Source organism: Aptenodytes patagonicus, chromosome 5 (genome assembly GCF_965638725.1).
Source record: "Aptenodytes patagonicus chromosome 5, bAptPat1.pri.cur, whole genome shotgun sequence".
In the NCBI taxonomy this organism is placed as follows: domain Eukaryota; kingdom Metazoa; phylum Chordata; class Aves; order Sphenisciformes; family Spheniscidae; genus Aptenodytes; species Aptenodytes patagonicus.
The window spans coordinates 2247837-2263493 of NC_134953.1; the positions used below are offsets into that span (position 1 = coordinate 2247837).

The window sequence follows — 15657 nt, forward strand, 5'->3', positions numbered from 1 at the left end:
GCTCTCGGTTAGCTTTCTCAAAAGGTAGCTGTCTGAGGCTGACACTTGTTTCTGGTTTAACCCATACTCAGAAAACAAGATTAATATTGTCTAAAGTCAGCTGTTCAGAAAAAGAAAAAAAAATCATTGTATCTGATTTCAGCATTAAGATTTGCTAAGGAGCAACTGACTTATAATTGGGCTTGCAATCCCACTCATAAATGTCATTAAACCTATTTTGATAGTCACCAATTAAAAAAAAAAAGCTACAGCTTCATATTTGGCAAGAAATGCTTCCCTAAGAATTATGGTATACAGAACAGTTACATTTCAAACCGTGTTAACTGTGAGAACTATATATAACAGTTTTATATGAAAACAAACCAATTGTAAACATCACACAACTCCTAAATAATGAGATACCACATATTTCAAGTTGTGTACAACTTAAAACCAGATTTGTTTATGTAGTTCAAAAGGAACAGCTTTTCTGCTTCCCATATGGAAGCAACTGCTTTAAAACTACACAGAAAGCTTTCATATTTCTGTATTCCTAGGTGAAGTCTATTTAAGATATTGGTACATTGTCTCTTTTTAAAAAAAGTGATTAGTTTTATCTTTATCCTTTATTTGCTATGAAAAATCATAGGGGAGCACTTACTTAGATATTTTTCTTCATTGCTGCTGAAGTCCTTCCAAGTATTTGCTGACTTTCTTATTGTGTCTGACGAGACAGTTTTTTTTTTCTCCATGTCCTGGCGAGTTGAGAAATACATGCCCATTAAGTAAAAGCTGAAAAGAAAATGGCATCCTGTTGCAACACCAATCCATTTCCCTCACTGGGAGGATGGAGTTTGAAGAATGATTGTCCACATAGCCGGAGTACTAGCTTGCTTGCCCCACTAGTTTCGTAGAAACGTGCTTTGGACATTAAGCACACTAATAGATAGCTCTGACTTGAAAGAGCTCAAGAAGCTGCATGCACCTGATGATGTGGAAGAGCTCCTTATGCAAACTCTGAATCGTGGTACCCTGCTAAATTATAACTAACAGAAGTCTGAATTTGCAGCTTAGATCAGATTGGAGTGAAACCGTGAGTACTTCAGTCTGTACCAGACAATTGTACCAATTCAGTAAAGTTTTGTACTGTTGAAAAACTTCCCGAAGAGATTTATCCTTTTGTCTGTACATGGAAGCACCTGCCTTTACTCAAGATTTCTTAGTGAATATCACACTTTTTCCTCCTACTCTCATTTATTGCATTAGACCTGTATTCTAAGATGCCACTTTGTATTTTATTTTCAGTTTTGAGGAATTTCAGTTGGACACAGCAGTTCAGCTGTCATGTATGCTAAATGGGCCGAAAGGCAATGAACATGATACAATCCACTGTTAAAGTTATTCTCTGCTCTGGCTATCCTGAAAAGTTTCCTATAGCCGTGATGAAATCCCTAGGAGTCAGCACCTGTATCTGATTTTTAACTTGGATCCAAATAAGGCAAAATTCTTCTTGCCTTAAATTCTTTAGTGATTGACCTTAAATTTAAAGGAAGACTAATGTTGTATTGAAGTAGTTTGAATTTGGTATTGCTAGCAGACAATACCGACTATTGTTATCATCTTATTGTTTGGAAATACCGCACCAGATTGCCTGTCGACTTCATCTTCTGACTCTTGTCTGCCTGCAGGCCTACTGTGGCTTCTCTCGACCCAATGTTCCACCTCAACATCTCTCTGCAATAGCCACAGGAAACTGGGGATGTGGTGCCTTTGGAGGGGACGCCCGATTAAAAGGTAAATTGTAGCAATTCATTAACGTCCAAATGAATCAAATAACTTAATTTTGATTCTTGGCCTTTTTTTGTTGGTGTGGTTTTTTTTGTTCAAGTGCGTTTTTTGGTTTTGTTCAAATTAATACATTTTAGCCAAGAATTGGAATAATAGTTAAACTGCCCATAGAACTGGTTCATTAGCTTTGATCTTTAGGCTGTGAGTAATGTGGCCTTAAAAAATAAAAATGCACGCTGCTTTTATATGCTATTTTCAGTTTAAAGTTTGAGGTAAGTTCGCGATGGCAAAATGCCAGGTTTACAAGGACCTGTAGCACTGAAACCTTCAAAAGCAGAGGCACGCAATATTAGTTCACAAAAGAACACATTCGTTGCAGTTCTCAGTCATATAAATCAGCTGATCTTTCTGGAGCAGTCTCTCTAGATTATGCCTAAAATTCGTATCTCTGCAAAGCTGTTTAAAGTGCCTGGTAATTTGCAAGGCTTCACAAACTTGCTGGCAATGCTTAATGTTTAGTTTTGCTCCTTGATGTACTGCTGTATGCCAGGGAGGTTTCCAGTCACTCAGACATGCTTCCTTCTTTCCTGACTTGCCTGCTATATCACTCACTTTCTCATGTTCTTTTATTTTTAATTAGAGTATTTATAATGCGGCAGATATCACATGCCTACATTCATTTAAGACTCTTCCCATCAAGTCAAGAACTGATGGATCCTGACATTTAAATTGATATCCTGATTCGTATAGTTCTAAGTAGAAACTTACATTTTTGTTGTTTTCAAACATTTGGAGAATATTTAAAACTTGCTTTTCTGAACAGCTTTGGGTAGTTACATTGAGACAAACAATCATCAGGCTACCAGCTTCATTAGTTTTCTTTCTTAATGTGTTTTATTCATTGAGCATCTATTTTTTCTCAATGCTCATTGATTTCCTGACAGTTGTGTTTTGATTTCCATTAGATAAAATGGGCTGCCAAGTGCAGATCATCAATATCAGAAGTAATATTTACTGCAGGATCTGATCATACTTGATTATGATTGTTAGGAAGGTTTAATAAATGCTTTGATTTGTATACGGTCTCCTCTTGGATCTGTAATATCCTATGTATATTTTTTTTAACGTATGGGTTTCTGATAAAAATACGGCTCATCTGATCTAAGCCATTATTTGTTCAACACTGGGTGTGACTCTTGGAATAGGGATTGCTCGCTGCAGTGCTTTCCTTCCTCTCCCCATCGGTCAGAGCTCAGAACTGAAGCATACTGACAAAGACCACCAGAGCCGAGTCCATTTGGTGACGTAGCCCATGAGAAAAGTCTTTGATGTAGACAAAGAAACGAGCCATGAGATGTGGTGCTTCGTAACTTGGATATGAACTCCAGGCAGAACAAGAGCATGTAAAGACTTGAACATTCTCTCATTTTTATTTTAACTTAATATTTTAGTTTGAGCTTTCATTTATGTAACTTTTCCTCTGGTTTTGGATCAACCTTATTTTTTTTTTCCCCAAGTCTGCGAGAATTAACACTTAACAGCAAGTTACAGCACTGCTGCTGTTACGAAAAATTCATTTAAACCTATGTGTGTACTCTCAAGTCTTCTCCTGTTCTTTTGGCAGACCTTACAAAGACAGACATTGGTTTAACTTGCACTTAAGTTACTCTTTTTGTAAACTCAGCTTAATTTCTTACTTGACTCTGAAAAATCAATACTTAATAAAGAGAATTAAACGGCAGTGATGTGCTGTGGGGTATGGAGCTAGTCATTTAGTATGTGACCTTTTTCTCTGAGCTGATGCTGACTAGAAACAAGATGGCTTCATTTTTTTTTTGTAAACTATGAGCTACGAAAAGAGTACAGTAGTTTCACGTGTGTTTTTGTCAGAATAGAGTTGCATTTGATGTGTGATAACCAAATGAAGTCTTTTCATTATCACAGATACTTCCCGCAGAGTTACAAGTGCTAAACGTGTTTCTCCCTTTTGTTCTAAAATGCTGTAAAGGGTTATTCTGATAACCCTATATTGAGATTCTCTCAGTGGTTTCACTTCATTATACGCACATTTCTTAGACTGGAGAATAATCTTTTACACTTCATAGGGAGTCATAAATTCTTCATTTCAGAATATGTTTTAGAAAACTCTGATATTATCAGTATCACGGTTTCACTGAACCCAAATAAATAGCTTTTGTTGACTACGCAGGCTTGACAGTGTATTGCAATGGCAAAATAGCTTCCATAGTTTAAAATCTTGCTTTTTCATTTAACGTTCTCAAATATACACCCTTGTCCTTTCATAAGTAGTATCTGGATCTGTAACAGACTTCAGAACACCGAAGTATTTGATGCAATTGGATATAACTGGATAAGCGCCATAATGCGTTATGATATTTTATCTTAAGTCGTGAATTAAAGGAACATGATTGTGTATAAAATACGGTTTCACTCAAGGTCACAGGTGATAAGAAAACAAAAGTCGTCTTAAGGGAGGAAACAAATAATCTGGCTTTATAAATTAAAGCCCTGGTACGTAAACAAGACAGATTCCAGCTAAGTTAGGGATAGTTCCACAAAATTTTAGTATAAACTTAAGACTTTCAATACTGAAAAAAGTATGTTTATATAATTGGGAGAAGTTGGAAGATCTTGTCTTGCTTTTCAAACTGGAGGATAATTTAACAATTACTAGCTGCAGGGGCTCTGTGCAACTGCCTAAAGATTGGAAAAGTGTTGTTTTATTGAATATGCAAAGGAGACGATCTGATGAGGCATCTCATAAATACATAAATTTAACTTCTAACAATTGTGAGAAAGTACTCTTTAGCTGAATTGGTGTTCTTATTTATCTGAGAAAATAAAGTTCAATAGGAAGACTGCCATCAGCTTTAAAAAGACCCTTGTAGGATTAGTGGAAGGAGAGAAAAGCATGCATCTTGCCTCATGTTAAACGTGCGCGATACTGAGGTGCTGCTGTGATAGTACTGCATTCTGAACTGACACAGTAGGCAGCGGCACAAGGAGTTTTGGGTGTTGAACCCAGCATAGCATTGCTGCGCCTGCAGTAGTGGCGCTCCGCTCTGCTTGCCCCGGCCGTGTCTCCGGTGCCACTTTTCCTCGCACCCATCTCTGGACTTTGGCTGCGCCGCCGCAACGGTACCGCAGTAGGGGAGACCCTGGTGATAACATCCTTTCCTCCGGATAAAAGGGACTGTGAGGATAGTTGGGTCCCCAGAGGGATTTGTATTATGCTTCTACCACCTCGCTGGGTGGTAGAAGAAGGTATGTCAGCACAGCCATTCCTTCAGGTGCGAGTCCAGAAGAGTTAAATGGGATCACGTCAGCTGGGCGCAAGGGGCAAGAGAGCCCAAGTCCCTCCAGTCCCCTGTACCGCAGGCTCTATTGCTCTTCCTATGATGCTCCTTTCTGTATCAGTAGCGTGGAAGTTTCACGTGGTATTGTATATCATTAATGCCCAGAAGATTGTGAAGCCTGATTCTTGACAGAAATTTTGACCCTCGTTTCATAAGCTATTCAAAATAAACAGTAGGATATTTTTAATATCTTCTGTAAAGTGAAACTGCGTTGTTTGTTTGGAATGAATAATAAGATTCATTAGGTTCTGTTCCCCTATGCAAGCTAGTTAATTAGACCCTTTAAAAGCCGAACTACTGAAGCTTTACCAAATCCACAGCTGGTTCAGTAGTTTAATTAATTTCAATCTGGGAATGATATTTTAATTTCACATGTGAATCATGTAATTTATAATTTTAGCTATGGGTTTACAGGAGGTTTTTTTGATTAAAGAGTGCAGTATTTTGTTAGGTCTCTGTTTAAAAATGTGAAAGATTCTTGAGCTGAGCTATGAACAGCTTTCGATTTAGTTTCCGCTAGCAGGTGGTAATGCAGTACGCACACTATTTTATTTAAGATTAATCTTTACAAAGGCAATATTAATCACATTTTAATTAACTCTACTTACTGGGTAGAAAAGGAAAGAATTAATATCAGAACTGCAGCCATAGGCTCTGAAATAAGACAAGCCGCAATAGATGAAATAGTTGCTGGGGTCCATTATTTGGACTGTTGTAACATTACCTGAAACAAACGTGATTGATTGCATGCATCTCTGACACGCCAGCCTCGCAGCACTGGGTGGTGAGAAAGCTGCCCTCTTGTAATAATTTGGTGCTACCTAAAAGGGTCCTGGTTTTCCTTCTCCCCTTCCCTTGGCTGTATGGTCTGGTGCCCTCCCTTGCGTCAGCTCTGGCTCTTAGCAAACCCTTCACTCAGCCAATTCAACTGCTCATCTAGCAGAAAACAATTAGCTTTTATTCTTTTGTCACATAACTTTTCTGCCAGATTGGTGAATGGAATTGGCTCGGTGAGACGTCTGATGAGCACCTGAGAGCTGCAGAAAAGTCAGGAGGTGGGTGAGGAGGGAGAAAATGTAGCTGGACCAGAGCCACTTTCTCCAATTGCAGTGGGTCATTAGCTTGGCTCAGCTGGACCGTTGATCAATACCCCAGACGATTTCTCAAGACGAATCTTCAAAAATCTGTTTCCAAGATAGGAAGCGTTCTTCTTTCTTTTCCATATAGAAAAGCAAAGTCTGTCTATTTTGTAATGTTAGCCATTGACAGAACGCGGGATGCAGCTTGGTCCAGCAAGTTTGACATAAAGCTGGAAGTTCAATAACCTGAATTGCATTCCTGGCATCGCCACTCACTTTTTATAGGTCAGAACGAGCCATCGTATTCTGTGCTGCATACTTCCATTATAGGTAAGATAATGGACACCTTAAATTGCGCAGTAAGAGGCTGCAGAACCATAGATCTCCTCTTGGGAGCTGAAAGTTGGGTCAGCTCCTGCTTTGTGTAGCTTACCTAGTGAAAGGCTTGGCTCCGTTCCTCCTGAAGGGTGGCACAGAATAGAAATTGCGATGTGCTAATGGATGCTTTTTACCCCACTCTCTGTGACTCAATGCAGGCAGCGTAAACCGGGGTATAAGATGGTGCTCTGTCGTCTTATGCTGTCGCGCACGTTTATTGGATAATTAACGGCTGCATGCTGCTTGGGGGCGGACACGGACCAAAAAAAAAAACCTCTTTGATTTTTAACCACATTGTTTATCTGGAAAGTAAGGGTTGTTGTCGCTAGTGACTCCAGCAGAATACTTCAACACTCTGAGCTGCAGTGCCCAGTATTCTTTACTTTGTTTTAAAAGTGGAAGTAAGGCTTATCTACCCATTGTTCAAATTGCTTTGCAGCGTTTGCCTGGAGAAGGGTGGTATGATTTTTTTTTACTGTGGTTTTTCCCTTCAACAAATTGCTTTATCCTGAATGCCTGTGTGTAATCTTTTTTTTTGTTGTTTCAGCCTTAATACAGATATTGGCAGCTGCTGAGGCCGGACGTGATGTTGTTTATTTTACCTTTGGAGATGTGGAGTTGATGCGGGATATTTACAGCATGCACACTTTTCTCTGTGAGAAGGGCCAAACTATTGGTGAGCATAAAGAAATCCTTTCATGCAGCAAAGAGACTTAACCGTCTCCATAAGTGGAAATTGTCCAATAAGAATTATTGTCATCAAGACCCGAACACAAGCAAATGGGTCTCGGTTTATTTGTACCTGTTTCCAGAGTGGGGAACTCTCCTGATTCAGGGTCCACTGCGCAGTGTTAATCTGTTAGAAGACTTCTAGAATCCTTTTCTGATTCACTTGGGAGTTATGCTCCAGAATCTGGAAAATACAGGTACATGTGGTAGACAGAAGGTTTGCAAAAGTTTTTAATATAACTCACAATGCTTTAAAAAGGGAAAATCTGCTTACGCATTCTTGATATAGATTTGTCTTACAGTGGTTCTGGCTTGATCCTGCAAAATGTGGTCAGATGTGTTACCCGGTAGCAATACAAGCAAGCAGCGTATCCATTGCCCCTCTGTAATTAGAATCATAGAATCATTAAGGTTGGAAAAGACCTCTAAGATCATTGAGTCCAACTGTCAACCCAACACCACCATGTCCACTAAACCATGTCCCTAAGCACCTCATCTACACGTCTTTTAAATACCTCCAGGGATGGGGACTCCACCACTTCCCTGGGCAGCCTGTTCCAATGTTTCACCACTCTTTCAGTAAAGACATTTTTCCTTACATCCAATCTAAACCTCCCCTGGTGCAACTTGAGGCCGTTTCTTCTCGTCCTATCGCTTGTTACTTGGGAGAAGAGACTGACCCCCACCTCGCTACAACCTCCTTTCAGGTAGTTGTAGAGAGCGATGAGGTCTCCCCTCAGCCTCCTTTTCTCCAGGCTAAACAACCCCAGTTCCCTCAGCCGCTCCTCATAAGACTTGTTCTCCAGACCCCTCACCAGCCTCGTTGCCCTTCTCTGGACACGCTCCAGCACCTCAACGTCCTTCTTGGAGTGAGGGGCCCAAAACTGAACACAGTATTCGAGGTGCGGCCTCACCAGGGCCGAGTACAGGGGCACGATCACTTCCCTGCTCCTGGTGGCCACACTATTTCTGATACAGGCCAGGATGCCATTGGCCTTCTTGGCCGCCTGGGCACACTGCCGGCTCATGTTCAGCCGGCTGTCGACCAGCACCCCCAGGTCCTTTTCCGCCAGGCAGCTTTCCAGCCGCTCTTCCCCAAGCCTGTAGCGCTGCATGGGGCTGTTGTGGACGAAGTGCAGGACCCGGCACTTGGCCTTGTTGAACCTCATACAATTGGCCTGGGCCCATCGATCCAGCCTGTCCAGGTCCCTCTGCAGAGCCTTCCTACCCTCGAGCAGATCAACACTCCCGCCCAACTTGGTGTCGTCTGCAAACTTACTGAGGGTGCACTCGATCCCCTCATCCAGATCATTGATAAAGATATTAAACAAGACCGGCCCCAGTACTGAGCCCTGGGGAACACCGCTCGTGACCGGCCGCCAACTGGATGTAACTCCATTCACCACAACTCTCTGGGCCCGGCCGTCCAGCCAGTTTTTGACCCAGCGCAGAGTCCACCTGTCTAAGCCGTGAGCCGCCAGCTTCTCGAGGAGAATGCTGTGGGAGACGGTGTCAAAGGCCTTGCTGAAGTCCAGGTAGACCACATCCACAGCCTTTCCCTCACCCACTAGGCGGGTCACCTGGTCATAGAAGGAGATCAGGTTGGTCAGGCAGGACCTGCCTCTCATCAATCCGTGCTGGCTGGGCCTGATCCCCTGGTTGTCCCGCTCATGCCTTGTGAGCGCCCTCAAGATGAACCGCTCCATAATCTTCCCCGGCACCGAGGTGAGGCTGACAGGCCTGTAGTTCCCCGGATCCTCCTTCCGGCCCTTCTTGTAGATGGGCGTCACACTGGCAAGCCTCCAGTCGTCCGGGAGACGTTGTTACATGTCTTTAATTTCTGGGCCAGAAGCATAAAGCTAGGTAATTGGCGGTACATTTGTAAGTAATACGTATGGAAGCCTGGCGTTCGGATAGCTTGTGCAGAAGCTCAGCAGAAAGTCGAGGGAGCCCACCCTATGTTCTGAACAAACTTGGAAGCGGTCACGTTCCCCGTACACAGTTGTCTACCTCCTCTTTCGCTGCTCATTTAAAGAGATGTCCCTAGCCACTGTCTCGGTGTGAGCGTGCGTTTCTAGTCTTCATTTGCAATCATACATTCTTCAGACGGCATGACCTTACATGTTTTTCAATTATTTCTTTCTATTTTTAAGGGGACATTTATAGGCTGTTACTGAGATACTACAATGAAGAATGCAGAAGCTGTTCTACTTCAGGACCAGATGTCAAGCTGTACTCTTTCATATACAACACCATTGAGTCCTATGCAGATTCTACTGATGATGATGATGAAGAAAAAGGGTTGTGCTTTGAGGATTAAAATAAATGTACTTGATCAGAATACTGTTCATCTCCTCCCACTGGTATATTGTGTGAATCGCTGGGTATAATGTATGAATTGGCTTAACTTAATATACAGAGACTGCATTGGTAGTTATGTATAACACCCAAACAAAAAACCCCACCTTTGAGAGACGAGATTTTTTTGCTTGATGGCTTCGTACATGAAAACCTTGTTCATGTGTGTACAGAAAAGATTTCTTTGGTAAGTCTGGTTTGCGTTATACCTTGTTAAGCAGGATATTTTGGCACACATTCGTACTTCAGCCAAGAGATTGCTGAAGGACTTCAGAAGATTTCTCTGCACTCCTTTGCCTTTATTTTTCAGAGATGTTGTCTAGATTTCTCGTGTGAGCTTAGTGCTGGAGGACAGGCAGCCGTGTAACTCCCGGGATGATTTTAGAGAGAAGCATTGTAACGATCGTTCTTACTGAAAATTGCCATAATTTGATTACCTCCTTCAGACTGCCACGGTACCTTCAGTGTTCTTATCAACTTCTGCATTCATTTAACTTAAAATGTCCTGGGTCTAATCTATTTTTTTAATAAATGGTTAAAAATGGAAAGATTCTGGAGGAGCTATAAGACATTTCACAACTGCGTTGTCTTTATCGAATCAGACATGAAAGTTAGCACGAAGAAGTAGAGAAAAAAACAAAGTATGGGAGGGTGGGAGAATGAGAAATGTGACCAAAGTTAGAAGCGGAGGGAAACATTTTCACACGAAACTCTCCAATACCATTTTGTTGGTGCTGTCTGTTACAACACTGAGCAAGGTCTCGGACGCGTTAGCGTATTTGAAGTTTCTCAAGGTTCACCGTTGTTGGCGATACCATTTGAATTGAGGTCTGCTAGTTGTGTTTCTTTTGTCATACCCGTTCTCCTTTATCGCAGTGTGCATACGTGTGAGCGTAAGATCCCCATGGGATAGGGCCAGTGAGGAAATGGAAATCACTTACGCATCAGTGGGAGGAAAGTCTGCGGGCTGCAGATAAGAACATGAGCTCGTTAGGAGTTTGCGCCTGTGTCTTTTTAGGCATGGGAACGATAACAATGAAGGGAGGGCAAAAGATGTGTAAAAACTGTGCTATTACTATCTCTGTGAATACCAAATTAGTGTTGGTGTAGTACATTAATAGTTTACACAAAACTGCAGATACGTCTGTGATAAAACTTTTCCGGGTCTATGTACGGGGCCAATCCAATGAAACGTTTGCCTGTTAGTAGTTTAAACCCAGTTTCAGTTTAAGCCCAAATTGCGAAGTTTAGCCTCTTCCGCGTTAGATTTTTCTGGTCCGTCATGGTCGCTGTTGCCAGTTTAGCAATACCAGTAAAAACCGCAGCAGGAAATGCAGCGAGCTAAGGCTCTAGTATCCACAAATCCCTTCGGCTGATGTCAGGTAAAACCCCTCCAAGCCTGAAACGCAGCACGGTAATTAAATGCTGGAAGCTGTTGGCAGCCTGGCCTGCAGTAAAGCACGCGCCGCTTGAGCTGCTCTGGCAGAAGCACCCGCAAAGAGTTTGGGTCGTCTGTAAACGCCTTCAGTGCTGCACCTGCGCGTTCACACCAGGCGGGCAGCTCGGAAGCGCCTTGCTTGGAAGGTGACGGGCGCAGCAGTTTAAGGGCTCCTTCCTACTCTTCCCGCCAGCTGCGGTTTTCTCCACCCCCATCCCATTATAAGGAAAAGATTTGGGCTAGAATTTCAGGCCTTTTTCCGTGTTTGCAGCTTGTGTCCTCGGAGTTAGCGGAAATCTTTTCTCCTGCTCCTGGCGTTTCAGTGTTGGCTCAGCTGCTGGCAATAGGAATAAGTGTTTTCTAATAAGCCCTTATTTGGGCATTTAGGTTCAACTATGATAGTGCTTCTAGATGCATTGCCAATGATAAATGTACCCTGTTAATTAAGACAAGTGATAGAAAATCGGTGCTATCTGCCAAACCTTCTTCACCTTACTACTCAGGATTTCCTATAAAAAAGGTGAACAAAATCTGTTCCTAAACAACTGGAAGAAAATACAGCAAAAAGCTTTAGGTGGCTAGGTATGACCTCCCCTTTATTGTCAATAAATACGTCTGTATTGGTGCAATATTCATTTTCATTGTGAGGGGAAGCGATTTGTCAGGCATGAAAACTGTACCAAAATAAGACGGCATAAAATTCTACTTCAACTCTGGAAACAGACAAATATATTTAACTTTGGAAAGATTCTCTGAAGATCCTGTCATAGGGTGTCCAGTTAAGAGGGTTTTTGCAGAGCCGCGTGTTTCCAGGGTAATCCTGGTCACTTTATGCAGTCCCTATTTTCACTGGTGTCTGAGAATTTTCTAATACGGGGAGGAATGCCGTTTATTTGAGATCATTCTTTAGGATATGTTTACCGTACATTCCCCCCCATGAAATACAGTTGTATGGACAGGAGAAAAGGAAAATAATAACTCCTTTTCCGTTTAATGTGTCATCTGAGTAAGGGTGATACATCCTGCATTCTGCCGTGTGTCCCTGGTCTCGTAAAGGGCAATGGTGTAAGAACACTTTGAATACGCCTTTGATCGCAGACAGGCTGAAGATTGTTTTTCTTGGTTGTTTTGGGGGTTTGTTTTAAGCAAAATAGCCCAGAGTTAACAAATTAACAACGGTGTTACGTTCCCATGACTTTCTAATTCAATAAAGAGCTAAACTGCCCGGAACGCTGCATGCGGAAGCAGGAATTTTGCACCAGCCCAATACGTGCTCCGCATCTTTCTTTTTTCCCCCCCACCCACCGCTCTCCGTTTATAAACCACCGGGAACGTTTCCCTTAGCTGGAGACGCCTTGTGGGGCTCTGTTTGAAGCAGCGTGGAACGGAGGTGCCGATGATCTTTGTGCAGCCTAGTAAGCTTCAGTTCCACTCTTCTAGAAACCTGTTTATGGAGTGTTCCGGGTTGGGGGGGGGGGTTATTACTTTAGGGATGTTTGCTATATGATTTAAAATAAAAATAAACTTCCTACCAAAACTTTTGTTTTATACTTTTTAGCAGCTAAATCGAATGCTTAATATGAAACGACAACAGGCAGTCGTGGAGATTGCGGTGTCGCCTCACAGTCAAGTTTGGTGTCGGAGCACTTCGGTTGTTTTACAGCTCTTGCACCTAAATTCCTCAGTTTTGAGGTGTTCTTATCTAATGATGAGTACCCATTACTGTATATATTAATTTATAAACTGTTGAAGTGTTTCTGACATTATTCTAAACTTACAGTTTATGCACCATTATATTATATTGATTTTTCTGGATCTGTATGCTGATGTTTACATGATTTTGTAGGAATACGATTAAAAAATTCGACTGAAGCAATACTGAGTGCTTTGTCTCGTAATACACTTTCCAGGACAGAGAAATTCCAGCACGTTTGAATGTACGCGGCACGGTACTACAGGTGGCTCTAGCAGTAAAGTTAATAATTCAGGTATTCTGACACACAAAACACAGCGAAGTGATTTATTCTCACTGTACAATATTGGAGCGGTCGCTCCCGTCTGCGTAGCAAGAAGTAACTAGGAAGTAACTACGGTGAGTTGGAAGGCGTCAGCAGGAGTGTGAGATTTCATACGTGTGTGTGGCCGTAAGCAGACATTTCGATGGTAACTCCCAATTTGCTTTTGGTGAGCAAATGAGTGTTCGATGATTCCTTGAGCTTCATGAAGGAAATATAACTAAATAAAACCCTAAAAAGATAGAAGTAATGAACACGTTGCATAAATGTTTGCATGGTTTGTAAAAGTGGGACTGACATCCTCCTAAACGAAAAGATTTAGAACTGTTTTTCAAAAATCTTGGTTTAAGCCAATAAGGAACTTTTTTTTTTTTTAGCATTACAGAAAATTAGGATAAAATACAGTTTCTGATTGCTCCGAAGGTTTTAGATGTAGCCGAGCTTATTAAAGTTTGCAGTGTTAATACCGAAGGCTTTAGTCTGTCGTACGGCAGCGACAGTAACAAGGCGCTGACCAGCAGGCACGTCCGCAGAAGCAGGAACGAGCAGCTTGGTGGTGGCTGAGCGGGGCTGCCCTCTGCCACGCTCTCCCTGGCTGCCGCGCGCTGGGTCTCGGTTCACCCTCAAGCACGGCTTGTCGCTCCTGGGTTTAGATTTAATTCTTCTGTAAATGGTGGAAATGATACCATCCTCTGTAAGAGGCGTTTGGCCGAGCGTTGGATGACCTGGAGACGACAGACTTCTGGTAGCGTGATGACTGGGTAGAGGAGGGTTGATGCCCTTCGTGTTGTACCTTGTAAATCCCAGGTGATGGGGAAGCAGAAGGTGCTGACACTCTGCGGCTGCGGTGGGGAAGCAGCTGCCAGTCTCCCCTGCCCCAAGCTGTCTCTGCTCTGGCTGTAGTCGGCAGACGCCCTCAGGGATACGCTTTATGAATTCTTAAAAGCAGCTGGAGCCTGTGGAGATAAGCCCTTAGGGCTAAAGCACAACCGCAAGGGTGACTTCCCTGTGGACTTCTCCCTTTTTCTCCATTGCAAACCACTGGCCTCCCACCGGTGTCAGTACTTGGGTAGAGGAGTCCCAGACGACTGAATTTCACCTTTCGACGTTTACGTTCCAGTCTGCATCCTCTTGGCCTAAGCAGCTTTCTGTGGCAGAAGGACAGGCAGGTGGATGTCGGACCTTGGGATACCAAAAGCCGTTACAAGCTCCGTAAGGTCCACCGATGTATTTGTGTATTAGCCAGTGTAGGGTGATGCAGTATTTGCTCTGGATGGATGACTGGGGTTCCCCCCCCCACACCCTTTTTTTTTAAAAATCTGCAAAAAATCTCCTTTCGCTGTTTCGTGGTACATTTTTGACAAGAGCGAGGACATCTATAAAATCACGTAAACCACAAGATGTTCCAGCTGTCTAAAAGTTGTTGGGTTCTTTTAACTAAGAATTGAGTATTTATGATCTTGTTCTGTGCTAACAGTGTTTCATGCTCGTTTATCATTGCTTAAGTGAGTGTGACCTGGAAGCTGCGTAGGAGGTATCAGTCACTGATAACTCCATTACAGCAATACCATCAATTTCCGCTTAACTGAGCTGTCAGCCGGGGTTGCGTTGCACGGTTCTGGTAAGCGGCACTTGGTACGCAGTTAAAGGAAGCGCTGGTACCTTCCAAGTCCCCTTGGCAATACTGCGGCACGCCGTTAGGATGTTTGCGGACGCGCACACGCTGTGCTACGCTTGCCGGCTGCTTGACGCGTGTATTGCAGAAGCTTAAAGAAGCTGTCCCAAACCACGGGGAGGGCGGGTCGTTAATACGTGGTTAATCAGCTGTAAGTCTACCAAGCAGAGGACAGCGGAACCTGTGCACAACAGGGAGAGAGATGGCACTGTCTTCACGATCTGGCTGGCTGGTGCCCACAGTTCACCCACCTCAGCCTTTACAGTCAGCTCCTCTCCAGACCCAATGGGAAGCGGATTGCTCTGAAAATCCTTCCCGTAGCTTATCTGCCTAACGACAAGACAGGTTTGGTTTGGTTTTTTTAAGGGTAAATTGAACAGGTGATATTAAAAATGGGAGATTTGTTGCCTATTCTTTCTCCTTTTTGAGTATCTAAGAGGACCGCTTTGATGTTCAAGTTTTCAGAGCGATGGAATACCGCGAGGGGGTTTCTCCATTGGGTGTCAAATGGTAGAAGCCTGCCTGATTATAGGTAAAGATTACTGAAAAGCCCCAACTCCTCTTTCTGCCCGAGTGGTAAACGCTGGTTTGTGTAAATCTCCTCTCGGAGAATTCACGTAACACGCAGGTAACCACCGACCTGCCCTGTACGGAACTCCCCACAGACGCTTCGTCTACCCTGTTCCCAGTTACGTTCACTTGGAAGGCCCAGTTCAGTGACAGCTTTTTTTCTGTTGTTCTTAGAGACGCCTTCTGCAACTGCTTGGAATTCTTATACCGACTATAGCTGCTTCCTTTGGCAACTAATATTATCAAAGTGAGATTCTGCACAGCTAAAAAC

At 42.9% G+C, this 15657-nt stretch overlaps 1 protein-coding gene across 1 annotated transcript in view; it reads left to right on the top strand.

Annotated features, from left to right (window-relative positions):
- Nucleotides 1-13002, top strand: part of PARG (poly(ADP-ribose) glycohydrolase) — a 74286-nt gene extending 61284 nt beyond the window's left edge. Inside the window, exons 16-18 of the mRNA XM_076338339.1 lie at nucleotides 1668-1773; nucleotides 7149-7277; nucleotides 9484-13002. Coding sequence (XP_076194454.1) covers nucleotides 1668-1773; nucleotides 7149-7277; nucleotides 9484-9650 — 402 coding nt within the window. The 3' untranslated portion in view covers nucleotides 9651-13002. The remainder of the gene's footprint in view (nucleotides 1-1667; nucleotides 1774-7148; nucleotides 7278-9483) is intronic.
- The last annotated feature ends 2655 nt before the right edge of the window (nucleotides 13003-15657 follow it).